General features: G+C 45.1%; 1 protein-coding gene across 1 annotated transcript in view; it reads right to left on the bottom strand.

The window, feature by feature from the left end:
- The window catches only part of GPD1L (glycerol-3-phosphate dehydrogenase 1 like), a 64,448-nt gene extending 50,965 nt beyond the window's left edge, over nucleotides 1–13,483 (bottom strand). Inside the window, exon 1 of the mRNA XM_008009367.3 lies at nucleotides 13,334–13,483. Within this exon, the coding sequence (XP_008007558.1) occupies nucleotides 13,334–13,380 (47 nt within the window). The 5' untranslated portion in view covers nucleotides 13,381–13,483. The remainder of the gene's footprint in view (nucleotides 1–13,333) is intronic.
- Nucleotides 13,484–15,385: the final 1,902 nt, after the last annotated feature.

Raw genomic sequence — 15,385 nt, 5'->3', positions numbered from 1 at the left:
TTCTCTCTAAAAAGGTGTAGTATTTAATTAGGCTGGGGATGTACTACTTCAGCCAAGGAATGGCTGCCTGTTTTTAAATAAAAATAAAAATTTCAGGACCCTCTGAATTTATTATGCCAAGGGGGAAGTTAGGCCTTGGAGACTGGGTTATGTATAATTTGCATGCTTGCAATTCTGCTTCACTCTCTGCCCCACTATTCTTGACTTCCTCATTGTAAATGACTAGGAGAGACCAGATCTTCCCACTTCTAATTGCTGATCTTTGTTGTACATTAACTGCCTCCTTCATTGTCCTGTACCTAACTCACACCAGATAGCGTCAGTCCAAGACCCAATGATGGTTAATCTGCAGTGTGGAATGTTAAATATACCTCCCCCACCACTCAAAAAGACCACCTTGACTAATCAGATCATTGTAACTATGCATTAAGCCTTACACAGAAACATGCTGAAATCCTAATTTCTTGGAATCTGTTCTTTCTGGGCAGGCTCACATGGTGTTTTTTTTTTTTTTTTTTTTTTTTTTTTTAAGACAGAGTCTCACTCTGTCACCAGGCTGGAGTGCAGTGCTGCGATCTTGACTCACTGCAACCTCCGCCTCCTGGGTTCAAGCAGTTCTCCTGCCTCAGGCTCCCCAGCAGCTGGGACTACAGGCACACACCACCATGCCCAACTAATTTTTCTATTTTTAGTAGAGACAGAGTTTCACCACGTTGGCTGGCATGGTCTCGATCTCTTGACCTCGTGATCCGCCTGCCTCAGCCTCCCAAAGTACTGGGATTATAGGTGTGGGCAACCATGCCCAGCCGGCAGGCTCACTTTTAACCTTTGCACTTAATTAAACTCTCTTTAAACTAGATTCTGACCTTTTTGATTATTTTAGGTTGACACTATCAAGTTGGGCCTAAACCTGATGAATTTGAGGCCAGAAAGGACCCTACAGTCCATCCTTCCTTTTACTATGGAGGAAGTGGAGGTCCAGGAAGAATTCGCCATCAGCTAGATTCTCCACATTCCATGTCCCCATCTCTTCCAGAGCTGACCCAGGCTCGTTCCATGGGCAAGAGGGTGGTCCTTTGTGGTTTAAATAACATGTACTTTTTCACTCATAAAAGCAACACATGAAAAAATAATTATGAATAATCTCATCACCCAGGGAGAACCACTATTAACATTTTGTGTAATTCTTTGTAGTCAAAGGGCTTTTAAAGAACAACCAAATGCCAGAGTATTCAATGCAAATGTTAAAAATGAAGTATTTTAAAAATAGATTCAACCTGGTGAATGTTTATTTGATCTCTACATAGGGAAGCTTTCTAAGCTTGAAATCAAAGAAAGAAACCACAGAGGAAAAAAGATCAATGTGAACAACTTCACTTAAAAGAGTAAGGAGACTGAAAAGGCTTTCTATCAAAATTCAAACTGTAGAGGAAAACGCTTATGATAGAATGTTACATTTAACAAAAAGGATGCAAAATTGTACATACCATATGATTGCAAGTGTGCAATTAATAAGTAATACCACCTCAGACCCACTTAGATAGCTACTATCAAAAACACAGAAAATAATAAGTGTTGGTAAGGATGCAGAGAAATCAGGACCCTTGTATACTGTTGGTAGAATTGTAAAATACTGCAGCCACTGTGGAAGACCAAATGGCAGTTCCTCGAAGAATTAAAAATAGAACTAACATATGATCAAGCAATTCTGTTTCTGGGTATATACCCCCAAAGAATTGAAAGCAGGGTCTCAAAGAGATATTTGTACACCCATGTTCATAGCAACACTATGCACAATTGCCAAAAGGTAGAAGCAACCCAAGTGTCCATCAACTGATGTATGGATAAGCGAAGTGTGGTCTATACATACACCCGCGTTCATAGCAACACTATGCACAATTGCCAAAAAGTGGGAGCAACCCAAGTGTCCATCAGCTGATGTATGGATAAGCGAAGTGTGGTCTATACACGCAATGGGATATTATCCAGTCTTACAAAGGAAGTTCTGACACATGTTACAACATGGATGAACCTTGAAGACATTATGCTAATTGAAATAAGCCAGACACAGAAGGATAAACAATGTATAATTCTACTGATATGAGGTACTTAGAGTAGTCAAATTCATAGAGACAGAAAGTAGAAGTGTGGTTTCCAGGGACTGGGGAAAGAGTGGATTGAGGAACTGTTGCTTAATGAATATAGAGTTTCAGATTTGCAAGATGAAAAGAATTCTGGACATCTAATTCTTTTCAATATTTTCGTTGTTTTCAATACAAATGATGTGAATATTCTTAACCCTACTAAACCGTATGCTTAAAAGTGGTTAAGATGGTAACTTTTATGTTATGTGTATTTTGTCACAATTAAAAAAACATACACATTTAAAAAGGATTGCAAGAAAACACAGAAGCACTAGCATAAGATCCAGCCTGTGGTCAGATCCTATTAAAAGTGTAGTCCATGGACCAGCAGTGAAAACATCCCTGAGAGCATGTTAGAAATGCTGAACGTCAGGCCCCACCCCAGACCTGCTGAGTCAGAATCTGCTCTGTAACACAATCCCCAAGAGATTCACATGCACACTGAAGTGTTGATATAGTAGATGCACAACAAACACTTGTTGCATGAATACATCCTTTCTTGTTGGTAAGGTTACAAGCAAATGTTATGGTGTTCTTCATACTTGCCTATCTTTTCCAGATTTTCCCAGTATTAGTTTATTTTTTTATTCTGATTTTAAATCATTCCCATTTAGATATTTTAACAGACCCCAAATCCAAAGCAGACAAGTTTCAGCAAGTCCCAAGGCCTGTTAGCCAACCAGAAAACAGAAACTATGGAGGTAACTGAAATCCACAGATGCTCCCTAAGTCTCATTTTAGTCGATACTTATTTCCATATTTTTTCAGAGCAGCCAAGTAGGAGCAGTTTGGGATGGACCACACACCTATCAGCCTGTTCAAAAATGGCTATCCATGACCTGGTCAGCCATGCTATCAACCCCACACACCATGGGAACAATGTTCATCTGAGTGAATGGAGGAATGGTCAGCGATTAATTCAGTCAGAATCAAAGACATAGGTAGCAGGAGAATCTACCTGCTCACTCAGAAGAAGAACACACAGGATCCTGGAGAATGTCTAAGTCACAGTCTCAAATTACCTTTAAGGACCACCAGTCTTAAGCAAGGATGGCAGAGAACCAAACTGTCCATGGCGCTTCAAACAAGCATATTCTATATCCTAGCACAAATTTTTTAGATATATACATTCTGCAGGCCCATCTATTGATAATGGAAAGAACCATGTAGTGCAAATTCTAACAGCCACCTGACACCTGGTCTCTGTTGACATAATAACTGAAAGACTATACACCCCTGCCCTCATTCCTGGATAATGAGAATCACTGAAAACCATTTGCAAACATCCACCAGAGTCTCAATGATGCAAAATCTCAGCTTTCAAACCTGAGATCTACACCAGACATGCTAGGTAATCCAGAACAAAAAAACTTCTTTTCTGCTCATGTTTCTAGGTCCTCCACAGCTGGAATGTCACTCTCCACCTTCCTCATACTTGCTTATTACGAAGTGAAAAACGAAATAAGAAATCACGACTAAATTATTTCTCGTGTATTGCTAATAGTTCTAGCTTCTACCAACATATATGCAGATGGTTCAGTATGAGGCTATTCACTGCAGAACTCTTAGAATATCCATCAAGAGCAAACTGATTAAACAAAAGGGTATCTATGCCCAGGAATATTACACAAGTATAAAAAAGAATGAAATGTTCTTTATGTATAGATATGGAAAAGGCTTCAAGACACAGTTACATGAAAAAGCAAGGAGAAAATAAGTATGTAGAGCTCCACTGCATATGTAGCTACACATAGTATTTACATTTTAATTAGTTAACATTTAAATTTAGTCCCAATAGCCACATTTCAAGTGGGCAGGAAGGCAGAGAACTTCAACCACTCTACTGCATAGTATCTGTGTAACTTACAACACATTACGTAACTTTGTAAGTTCAGACTTATTATAAAGTAAGGATGATGACAAGACAGTACCTCATACTGTGAGGATTAACTGAGATAACACATAAAGTGCTTAAGGGGTACCCGGGATAGTCCTTACTACTGAATCTAACGTTTGTGCAGCTGTGAAGCAAAGCTGAGCACGAGCTGACTGTGTCAGGCAAGGCCTCACAGATGGGTTCTACTTGGGTAGAAGTAACTATTCCAAGTAGTAGTAAATTTAAATATGAATAGTAGTAAAATTAGTAGTAGTAAATCAGTCCAAGCTAGATGCTGTCAGTCCCCACCCCAATCCCTACCCCAGCTTGCTACTGTAGGTCACAGCACCCTTTTCTGGCAAAGATACTCTCTTCCCCAGAATCCTTCTCAACACAAAACTCTGCAGCCACCATCAATCAGCTATAGTCAGTGCTTGAGATGAAATCTATCTGCCATCATTGCTGGTCCTGGTTGTGAGGCTCAGAATCATGTTACTCAAACTCACAAGAGTTCATTTTAAGCAGGTTACTGTAAGATTTATTGTTTAAAACAAGATCCTTTTGAGAATGCTCTGAAATTAGACTGGGACAAGTATAAATCATTGTCCAAGACAAATGTGAATGCATGTTCACTTAATGATATGTGATAATGCAAATTTATCCATAATCATTTCTAACATTTACATAACATGTTACAGTTGTCAGAATGTTTACACACGCAGAATTTCAACAGACAACCCACACAGTGGAGAACCATGGAGTACAGTCTACAAAAGGCACTTCCTGGCACTGGGTGGATCCACTCAAGAAACCCAACTTATAAAAGTTCAACCTGGCCGGGCGCGGTGGCTCACGCCTGTAAGCCCAGCACTCTGGGAGGCCGAGGCAGGCGCATCACGAGGTCAGGAGATTGAGACCATTCTGGCTAACACGGTGAAACCCCGTCTCTACTGAAAATACAAAAAAATTAGCCGGGCATAGTGGCACATGCCTGTAGTCCCAGCTACTCGGGAGGCTGAGGCAGGAGAATTGCTTGAACCCGGAAGGTGGAGGTTGCAGTGAGCCAAGATCACGCCACTGCACTCCAGCCTGGGTGACACAGTGAGACTCTGTCTCAGAAAAAAAAAAAATTCAATCTACAAAAAAGGGGTTTCGATGCTTGAAGACATTTCCATCGAGCTGAGGTAGCTACATGAATTACTGATTTCATCTTGGGGATATTTCTGTCCAGATAGCCAGTGTTAGGGCTATTAGGTTAGAGTTTTCCTCCTCCTCCAGGACTGGAGAAACACAAATCCTTTGGTTCTTTTTTTGCCTATAACACATGCAAACCACTTCCTTTCTTCAGCACTGAGAAAATCCAAATGATAAGGCTATAGTTTTCTTAGAACATACATGCGCATCTGCAGAACTACTCTGGCTGTAATGATAATGAGAGGTGAAGCCACCTGGACTTCCTGGGTCGAGTGGGGACTTGGAGAACTTTTCTGCCTAGCTAAAGGATTGTAAATGCACCAATCAGCACTCTGTAAAAACACACCAATCAGCACTCTGTAAAAACACACCAATCAGCACTCTGTGTCTAGCTAAATGATTGTAAATGCACCAATCAGCACTCTGTATCTAGCCAAAGGATTGTAAACACAGCAATCAGCACTCTATAAAATGAACCAGTCAGCAATCTGTAAAATGGACCAATCAGTGCTCTGTAAAATGGACCAACCAGCAGGATGTGGGTGGGGCCAAATAAGGGAATAAAAGCTGGCCACCCCAGCCAGCAGCGGCAACCCACTCGGGTCCCCTTCCACACTATGGAAGCTTTGTTCTTTTGCTCTTCAAAATACATCTCGCTGCTGCTCACTCTTTGGGTCTGCACTATCTTTATGAGCTGTAACACTCACTGCAGAGGTCTGTGGCTTCACTCGTTAAGTCAGCGAGACCACGAACCCACCAGGAGGAATAAACAACTCCAGATGCGCCACCTTTAAGAGCTGTAGCACTCACTGCAAAGGTCTGCGGCTTCACTCCTGAAGACAGTGATACCACGAACCCACCAGAAGGAATAAACTCCAGACACATCTGAACATCTGAAGGAACAAACTCCGGACACACCATCTTTAAGAACTGTAACACTCACTGCGAGGGTCCGTGGCTTCATTCTTGAAGTCAGCGAGACCAAAAACCCACCAGAAGGAACCAATTCCAGACACAGTAAGAATGAGAAACTGTTTTACTACCTAGGACAGTGTTTCTCAGACTGAAGGTTATGCAGGTACAAAATAAATACGAGGAGAAAAGATCACAGTTAATCACCCACAGTAACATTTGCTACTGTGAAACATTTGTTTCTGGTTGGATAGGAAGTGTCCTCTATCATAATGTAAAATTGTATGTCAGTTAGTTGCAAGTCAAAAAATTTAAAGCCACAGATTTAGGAAACTATGAATCTCCTGAACACATGGACTAGAAAAGCATCTGGCCTCATTCGCGCTACAGCTTGAAAAGTGCCTATTAAGCTCATGAAGGTTTGCCTTCTCTTACTCTTATTAGAACCCAACCACCACATGGAGAAGCCTGAGCTAGGCTGCTGAAGGATGAGAGACATGTGGGCTGGTCACTCCTGTCACGCTGGCTGAAGCCTGCCCACTGCTGGATGTGAAGGAGGTCATCTAGGACCAAGAGTCCCAGCCATGCTGGGTGTGGTGGCCCATGCCTGTAATTCCAGTACTTTGGGAGGCCAAGGCGGGAGGATTACTTGAGAGCCAGGTGTTTGAAATCAGCCTGGGCAACATAGCGAGACCCCACCTCTATGATGAAATCTGAAAATTAGCCAGGCATGATGGTGTGTGCCTCTAGTCCCAGCTACTTGGGAGGTTAAGGTGGGAGGATCGCTTGGACCTGGGAGGTTGAGGCTGTAACGCATTGTGATCATGCCACTGTACTCCAGCCTGGGTGACAGAGTGGGACTCTCAAAAAACAACAACAAAAAGGTGGGTGAGAGTGTCCAACCAACTCACCAGCCAACCACAGCCATATGAGTGAGCCTGGGCTATATCAGCAGAAAATCTGCCCAGGTTAGCCCAAACTGTTAAACCCCAGAATCATGAGCTAATAAATGATTGCTGTCTGAAGCCACTAAGTTTGGGGGTAGACTGTTAGGCAGTGAGAGATGACTGATTCAGCTCTCCTCTTCCAATTGTGGAAGAGACTGAGCCTCAAAGCAGAATAACTACAAAGTGTCACCGGTATAAACTCATGGGAGCCCAGGACACTTCTGGCACAATGAGCTTAGTTCCTGACATCACCAAGGTGGGGAGGAGGAAAGGGAAAGGAGAATGGTGACACAGATGGTGAGGACCCCAGAAACCACCATCCACCTGCAACTACTGAGACCTGGGGATGCTACCTGGCCTGCCAGAGACAAGATTTAGGGGATATGTGACTTTTCTGTCCAAAGGGACATGACTTAGAGAAGAGGAGGCTCACCCAGGTGTTGCTCTGGGATTAATAGGTAAAAGTTAGAGGTGATAGGTTTTTAGTTTAGATTTTTCTAAGATTTTTCTTCACATACAAAGAAGAAAAAAAAAATAAGAGTTTTCTAACAATCTTCTAATTAATTTTAAGATGAATTGCCTTGAAAATAGCAAATGATAATCATCTGTCATAGCTACAGAAGAAGGGATGGCTACATTGATGGGAAACTGAATGAGATGATTTTTAAGGCCTTGCTTCCATTTTATTTCTCAGAAGGGGAATATAAAATTGGATTTTTGTTGGGAGGATACTCAACATTTTTATGAAAATGATATTTGTCCTCATGTAAAAGTATGCTTCACACTGAAAAGGGTAAGAATTTACAGAAACGTGGTCTTTGGGGTTAAAAGGATCTGGGTTTCAAGTTCATATTATTAACTGTTGACCTAAGCAAGTTTTCTCTAAATCTTAGTTATGTCATCTAACATAGGGATAATAATAGTACCCCACAGGCCTGTTATAATGTTTAAATGAAATAACACCATGTACATGACACACAGAAAATGATCAATTATTATATTTATGCCTCTTAAGGAACAGAAGAAGATGGAATGGAAGAATGAAGCAAGAATGGAAGAGGTGAAGGTTAAGAAATGAAAGATTAAGGTAAGAAACTGAGAGCTCTCGACTCATTCCTAGAATAGTAGTCATTATTATATTATATATATATATTTTGATAGGGTTTCCCTCCTGTCACCCAGGCTGGAGTGCAATGGCGCCATCTTGACTCACTGCAATCTTCACCTCCTGGGTTCAAGTGATTCTCCTGCCTTAGCCTCCCAAGTAGGTGGGACTACAGGCACATGCCATCATGCCCAGCTAATTTTTATATTTTTTTGTAGAGACAGGGTCTCACTAAGTTGTCTAGGCTGGTCTTGAACTCCTAGGCTCAACCAATCCACCTGCCTCAGCCTCCCGAAGTGTTGGGATTACAGGTATGAGCCACTGCGCCATGATTTTTATTTATATTTTATTTATTTTTTTTTTAAATTTAGAGACAGGGTCTTGCTATGTTTCTCAGGCTGGACTCAAATTGTGGGACTCAAATGATTCTTCCACCTCAGCCTCCCAAAGTGTTGAGGTTATAGACATGAGCCACTGCACCCAGCCACACTCATGATTTGTACACTGAACAGGTGTGGGAGATGAAGGAAACAGGTGATTAAATATTACTTTTTAAAAAGCCGTACAAACTTTCTCACCTTAGCCCACAAGGGAACTCTAAATCTCTTCCAAGTTCATCTCCAGTCCATCCTATCAACTCTCACTCAATTTCCAAGGTAGAAGTGTGTCCGTGCGCCTGTCCTCAGGGAAGGATTATTTCTGCCCATAAAGGAGCTAACTTATAGTCACTCAAATTGTTTCTGAGCTCTCCGTGTGGCGAGAATCACAACAGAAACTGAGTAGCGCAGACAAAAGGGTGTCCAGGGAGGACGAACAGCCAGGATGCTGCACCCAGCCGATCCTAGCAGACCAAAAAAAAAAAAAAAAAAGAGTCACAGGTCCAGTTTCAGTCATCAGTGCAAAGTGGGCCAAAGCGCTCCTTGACCTTCAGTATCAGAGAAAATGTCAGGCTGTGGGGTGATGTGAAAACAAGGACAAGAGATAGGCAACTCCCAAGGACACTCCTCCAGCTGTCTATCAGCCACTCTCCTCGTCTCCTGTCTTCTCTCCCATCCTCTCCCTCTCTACCCCTTGGCCAAACCCCAAACCAGTCCATTTTGTGACTTAATGACAACTCTGATCAAGGATGATGAAACTAATAATACTAATAGAAATTGTCATTTACTGAGTGCTAGTCACCATGCCCTCTCCCCAGATCATTTCATTTAATCCTAACCATAATCCCAGACAGCAGGTATCAACGTATGATTCTTAGAGAGAAGCACTTTTCCCAAGGCCTCAGACCTGCCAAGTGGCGGACCCAGGCAGTCAGATTCCCAAGCTCTTTCTTATACCACTGCACTACCCTGCCTCCAAAGGAGATTTAGGATGTGTTTCTGGACATATGCTTCCTATCACAAGGGTTTGGCTGTAAATACAGCCCTGAGATTTTAACTCTAGAACTTTATTTTGCACTGTATCTGGGTGATCTTCCCAAGGTGCTGGTTAAAAAAAAGAAATTTTGGGCCAGGCACTGTGGCTCATGCCTGTAATCCCAGCACTTTGCGAGGCCAAGGCGGGCAGATTACTTGAGGCCAGGAGTTCAAGACCAGCCTGGCCAACACGGCAAAACCCCGTCTCTACTAAAAACACAAAACTTAGCTGGGCGTGGCGGTGCCTGCCGGTAATCCCAGTTACTCAGGAGGCTGAGGCATGAGAATCACTTGAACCCAGCAGATGGAGGTTGCAGTGAGCCAAGATTGTGCCATTGCACTCCAGCCTGGGTAACACAGCTAACTCTGTCTCAACAACAAAACAAACAAACAAAAAAGAAACTGTTTCATCTTTGAAAGAACCTGAGAAGCTTTTGTTGCTTTTCCAAATCAAAGTCACAGAGCCAGGAAAAGTCACGCAGGTTAGGAAGTCCCTCCCTGCACCTGCGGCAGCGGGGCAGCACAGCAGGGCTCCGCTGGATGCGTGAGGGCCCCTCCTCTGGCCTCCTCTCTCTAATCTGTGTAGAGAAAATGAGCTTCACCAAAGAACAGGACAAGGGCATGTTATACAACATGTTTACTTTCCTGCCCAGGACCTTCCTGGCTGAAGCTCCCTGGTAAGCCAGCTAAATTCAATATTCTGGTAACTGTATTGCAACTGATGACAATTGACTTGGGAGAGGCACTCCATGTGAGAGTTCTCATATGTGACAAACACTTTTATTTACACAAGGAGGCTAAGCTGCCTTAAACTTCCAAGTATAAATATTGCTCAAGCAACTTGACATTCCTGAGGTAAGAACCCGATCTGGAAGGGTAGGTCTATCTCTTCTTGATCTGTATTAAATTTGGCAAAAGGCTAAAGTTCCTTAAGCAAAAAAAAAAATCTCATTCTCAGGGGATATGATTAAGCAAGTCTAGTTTCAGTGGTAATACTGACACAAGTGGTCTTGGGACCACATTTTAAGAAACACGATTTAAAATGTAAGCAGTTATTCCATTCCACTTGGCATTTCCTTCGGTCTTATCTTCCATGCCCTCACTGATCCCAGACCTGAAGGTAAGTTGTTTAAGGACAGGGACTGTGTCCAGCTGTGTCTGCATCCCTGGTCAGACCACAGTATCTACACTGGGCAACACTCAAACGTCTGCTGACCAGAGCTGAACACCCCTCTGGGGCTTCTCCATGTTGTTTTCAGTTCCTGAGTTCCTGAATCCTTCTGGGGAGGTCGTGATCCTCTCTCTAGGACTTGAGTATCTCTGTACCCACGGCAGTGGCACAGAAGCCAAGAATTGTTCCCGTCTAATCCCATAATTAATGAAGCCAGGCAGCCAGCCCAAACTATCAGCACATTTCTCAATTGCTCTGCTTCAGTATCACTGGCCAAGTTCTACTCCATTTCCCTAGGCTGGAGTGGGCCAAGGAAACAGTCAAGTACACCAGAATGAAGAAGCCATGGGCAGGCAGCCAAATGCCAGCAGAGGGGGCAGGAGGCTCACTTCACTACTCTTGCTCCAGGCCCAGTTCCAGCATGGCAGAGCTGTGTTACTTGTCCTGCACCTTGCAAATTAGGAAAAGGGGCTGTCATCTGTGGAATTTTACAGAATAGAAAACTAATGTTAAAAAAACATGTGCTAAATGGGTGCCTTTCAAATGGCATGGGCCAACAGGGGAGCTGACACTGCACTCAAGTGACCTTGAGATTAAAACTGGCAAAGCCAAGCTGAAAGTACATATTAAGCTCTGCAGCAGCAAGGTACCAACTCCATTAAATGTTGTGTAGAACATTCTGTTGTTGGTTGAAGAATGCAGCTCACAGAAAAGTATACAATACCCTAGTATTTGTAGGGGGGAAAGGAATATATGTAAGCATTCACTTGCATGGAATTCCTCCAGAAAGGACAGAAGTAATTCATAAGACTGGTTTTCCTTCAGGAGGTATTCAGGGGGGATAAATGTGGATGGGTGATGTTTCACTGTTTTTGGTATGCTTTGGTTTTTGTTTTTTATTTTTTGTTTTGTTCTGTTCTTTTGAGACAGGGTTTCACTCCCTTTTTTGAGACTAGAGTACGATGGTGCGATCTAATTTTGGCTCGCTGCAACCTCTGCCTCCCAGGCTCAGGCGATTCTCCTGCCTTAGCATCCCAAGTACCTGGGACCACAGGCATGTGCCACCATGCCCAACTAATATTTTATTTTTTGTAGAGGCGGGGTTTCACCATGTTGCCCAGGCTAGTCTCAAACTCCTGGGCCCACCTCAGCCTCCCAAAGTGCTGGGATAACAGGCATAAGCTATGGCGCCCGGCCCTGGTTGTTAAACAATGTGAATGTATTATTCAATCAAATATCATTATGGTTTTAAAAATTAGTTCTGAGGCAGGGAGCGGTCGCTCACACCTGTAATCCCAGCTGCTCAAGTGGATGAGGCACAAGAATCGCTTGAATCCGGGAGATGGAGGTTGCAGTGAGCCAAGATCGTATCACTGCAGTCCAGTTTGGGCGACAGAGTCTTAGTATTGACTTAGCATATGCCAGGCACTAGGGCAGATGCCATTCTCAAAAGTTGGAGACAGATAATCAAATAACTCTTTATAAAACAATGATACAGGCCAGTAATAGGGACACAGAGAGAGGCCACTGGCCTTGCTGGGATGGAAAAGTGAAGAACCAGGTAAGGTTTCCTTCAATAAGTACTTTCTGGGCCAAGTCTTGAAAGAGTAAAACTAAGACCAACTACCTAGGACCAACTGCTGCAGCACTTCTGATGCCTGTCACGCCACAGAAAAACCGGTAAACAGGAGCACTGAAAGGACATCATCACTCTTAACTATATTGTACACCAGTCCCTTCAGTGTGGCGAAGAGTGTACAGCAATGAAAAAAGGCTTAGAAACACCAGATGCTACACTTTGCTTCCTTCCCCCTTCACACCCCCACCTCTACATTCACCCAGACACACCAGAGAATCCCACAGTGTACGTTTGATTAAGGGTACTAGAAGAACTGACATTTCTAAAGTGCTCCATAAAATGTTAAAGTCAAATAAGGCCCCAAAGAGACTCAAAGCTTCGCAAACATCTCGGCAAGGGAGAATTCTCAACGCCTCAGGGGCAGCGGCCTGTTGAAACTTGGATTTTCTTCCTGATACGACGCGCCTAAGATAGTGGACCTATCAGAAGCGGGGGCGAGACGGGCACCTTGAAGGGTAGAGCCTGCCCCACCCGTGACCTGGGCAGCAAGAGCCCTTTAGCCCTCTCCGCCTCGGTTTCCTCAACACCGAAACTGCAGTAAGAATGCTCGAGCCTCCTCCAAGTCCTTGACCCAGGAGATCCGCCGTGGAGAACGGAGCAAGCCCTTAGGATGTTGTGCAAAACACCCAGGCGTGGCAAGCAGGTGGCTTCTGTGCGCTCAGTAACGAGGGCGCAGACAGGTGCCCGCGTGCGCGAGGTGCCCTCTCTCCGCGCTGTCCCCCGCACGCACGCGGGCCCAGTGCCTCCCGAGCGAGTGCCCCGGTGCGGCCTCCTCGGGCGCACCGTGCCCAGCCCAGCAACGAGGTCGCCCACCCCACCTCCCTGCGCGCAGTGCCCGGTGCCCACGCCGCAGCATGGGGCGCGCAGCCCTCACCGCCCGGGAGAGGCGCTTCCTGGAAGCGGAGCCCCGGCCTCCAACCCGCCGCCGCTCACCAGTTCCCCGAGCCCACGATGCACACTTTCAGGGGCGCCGCTGCCATGGCCAGGCCGAATGTAGCCGCCTGGACCGTGCTTTCCTGGCCGGCTGCCCACCTCCGCCTGCTCAGCCTTGCCCGCAGCGGCTGGCGGCGGCCCCGCCCCGTTCGCCTCTCCGCCAATGGTCGCGGCCACCCCCGCCCGGCTCCGGGGGCACAGCTGACAGCCGGGCAGGACTCGCTTCGCCACTCCCAAGAACCACTGCGCACGCCTGGCCCTGACCGGCCTCCCGGCCCGGCTCCGGCACCGCCCCACCCTGCCCGAGGCACGTCGGGACATGTAGTCCTCATCCACTGTCGCTGCGCGGCCCTAGACAGCAGCTCCTGCCGCGCCACGTGCAGGCCCGGGCCACTGAGCAGCGACTCCCGCCCCTGGTTCCCGGTGGAGGCCGCACTCCATCCTCATGGGTGGAGGAGACCCGACCATCTCGCCGTGGTGCCCCCTCACGCTCCTTTTTCCCTACGCGGGAAGGGCTGCCACATTCTTATTTGGAGCCGAGAGAGGCTCCTAGGTTGACTCTCAAGTCGACCAGACTTGGGGCACAGCTGGAAGTGCCCACCCTGCCTTGTCATCCTCTGCCTCATTTGCACACACAAGACACAGCCTGGCACCTCTGAGCTTCTTAGTGAACTTGGATCTTCAGAGGGCTTTGGAATTTGGCTGGACAGTATCTGCACTTCAAGGATGACACCTTTTCTAGTTAGAGTCAAGATAGAAACTTGACCTGGTGCGGTGGCTCAGGCCTGTAATCCCAGCACTTTTGGAGGCCGAGTCAGGAGGATCACTTGAGCCCAGGAGTTCGAGACCAGCCTGGGCAACATCATTAGGAGCCCCACCCGTCTGTACAAAAATTTAAAAAATTAGCCAAGCATGGTGGCTCACACCTGTAGTCCTAGCTACTAAGGAGGCTGAGGTGGGAGAATTAAATGTGCCCAGGAGGTCGAGGCTTCAGTGAGCCAGGATAGGGCCACTGCACTCCAGACTGAAGGACAGTGAGACCCTGTCTCAACAAAAAATAAATACATAAAAATAAAGGAAAAAAGGTAACAACAGCTTGCATTCAGTGGGTGTCACCCTCACACACTTGGCAGGAATTGCCTTACCATTGTCTTTGCCCAGGGCCTGACTTATCCCTTGCTTGTGGTTTGTTTGCATTTGTGATTAACACAATGCTCTCCTCCTTCTTGACAAATAGAACCTTAGTTTGTTCATTCTGAGCATCAGTCTCTGCCAGGCACTGTGCTAGACATTGTCAGAGTAAGACAAAGTCCTTTAAACCAGTGGTTCTCAAAGTCTGCTGCATATTAGAGTCAATGGGGCTTTTAAAAATCCGCATGCCCAGGCACTATTGCAGGCCAATTACATCAGAATGTCCCAGGGTGGGATCCAGGCATCAGCATATTTGTTTATTTATTGACTTATATATTTTTCGAGACAGTCTCCCTCTGTTGCCCGGGCTGGAGCAGAATTTTTTAAAGTTCAAGAGGTAATTGCAAAAGGAAGCCAAGATTGAGAACCAGAAGACTGAAATATCAGTGGATTTTGGCTAAAGAAACAAATACTCTAGTACCTACAAAAAAACTAAGCCTAGGCTGGGTGCCATGGCTTATAACCCAGCACTTTAGGAGGCCGAGGTAGGCAGATCACCTGAGGTCAGGAGTTCGAGACCAGTCTGCCCAACTTGGTGAAACCCCGTCTCTACTGAAAATACAAAAAATTAGCCAGGCATGGTGGCGGATGCCTGTAATCCTAGCTACTCGGGAAGCTGAGACAGGAGAATTGCTTGAATCTGTGAGGCAGAGGTTGCAGTGAGCCGAGATCTTGCCACTGCACTCCAGCCTGGGTGACAAGAGTGAAACTCCATTTCAAAAAAATAATAATAATAATACTAAGCCTATTCGTTTGATGCTCAGAGAATTGTTATTTTTGCTTTGTTCTCTACACTGAATGAAATAGTTATTTGTGTTACTTATGATATTTACTTAAGGAAATACTTAAAAGGAGCTGGTG

Source organism: Chlorocebus sabaeus, chromosome 15 (assembly GCF_047675955.1).
Source record: "Chlorocebus sabaeus isolate Y175 chromosome 15, mChlSab1.0.hap1, whole genome shotgun sequence".
Classification (NCBI taxonomy): domain Eukaryota; kingdom Metazoa; phylum Chordata; class Mammalia; order Primates; family Cercopithecidae; genus Chlorocebus; species Chlorocebus sabaeus.
Note: the sequence above shows the minus strand (reverse complement) of the source record. Positions and strands in the feature narration are given on the sequence as shown.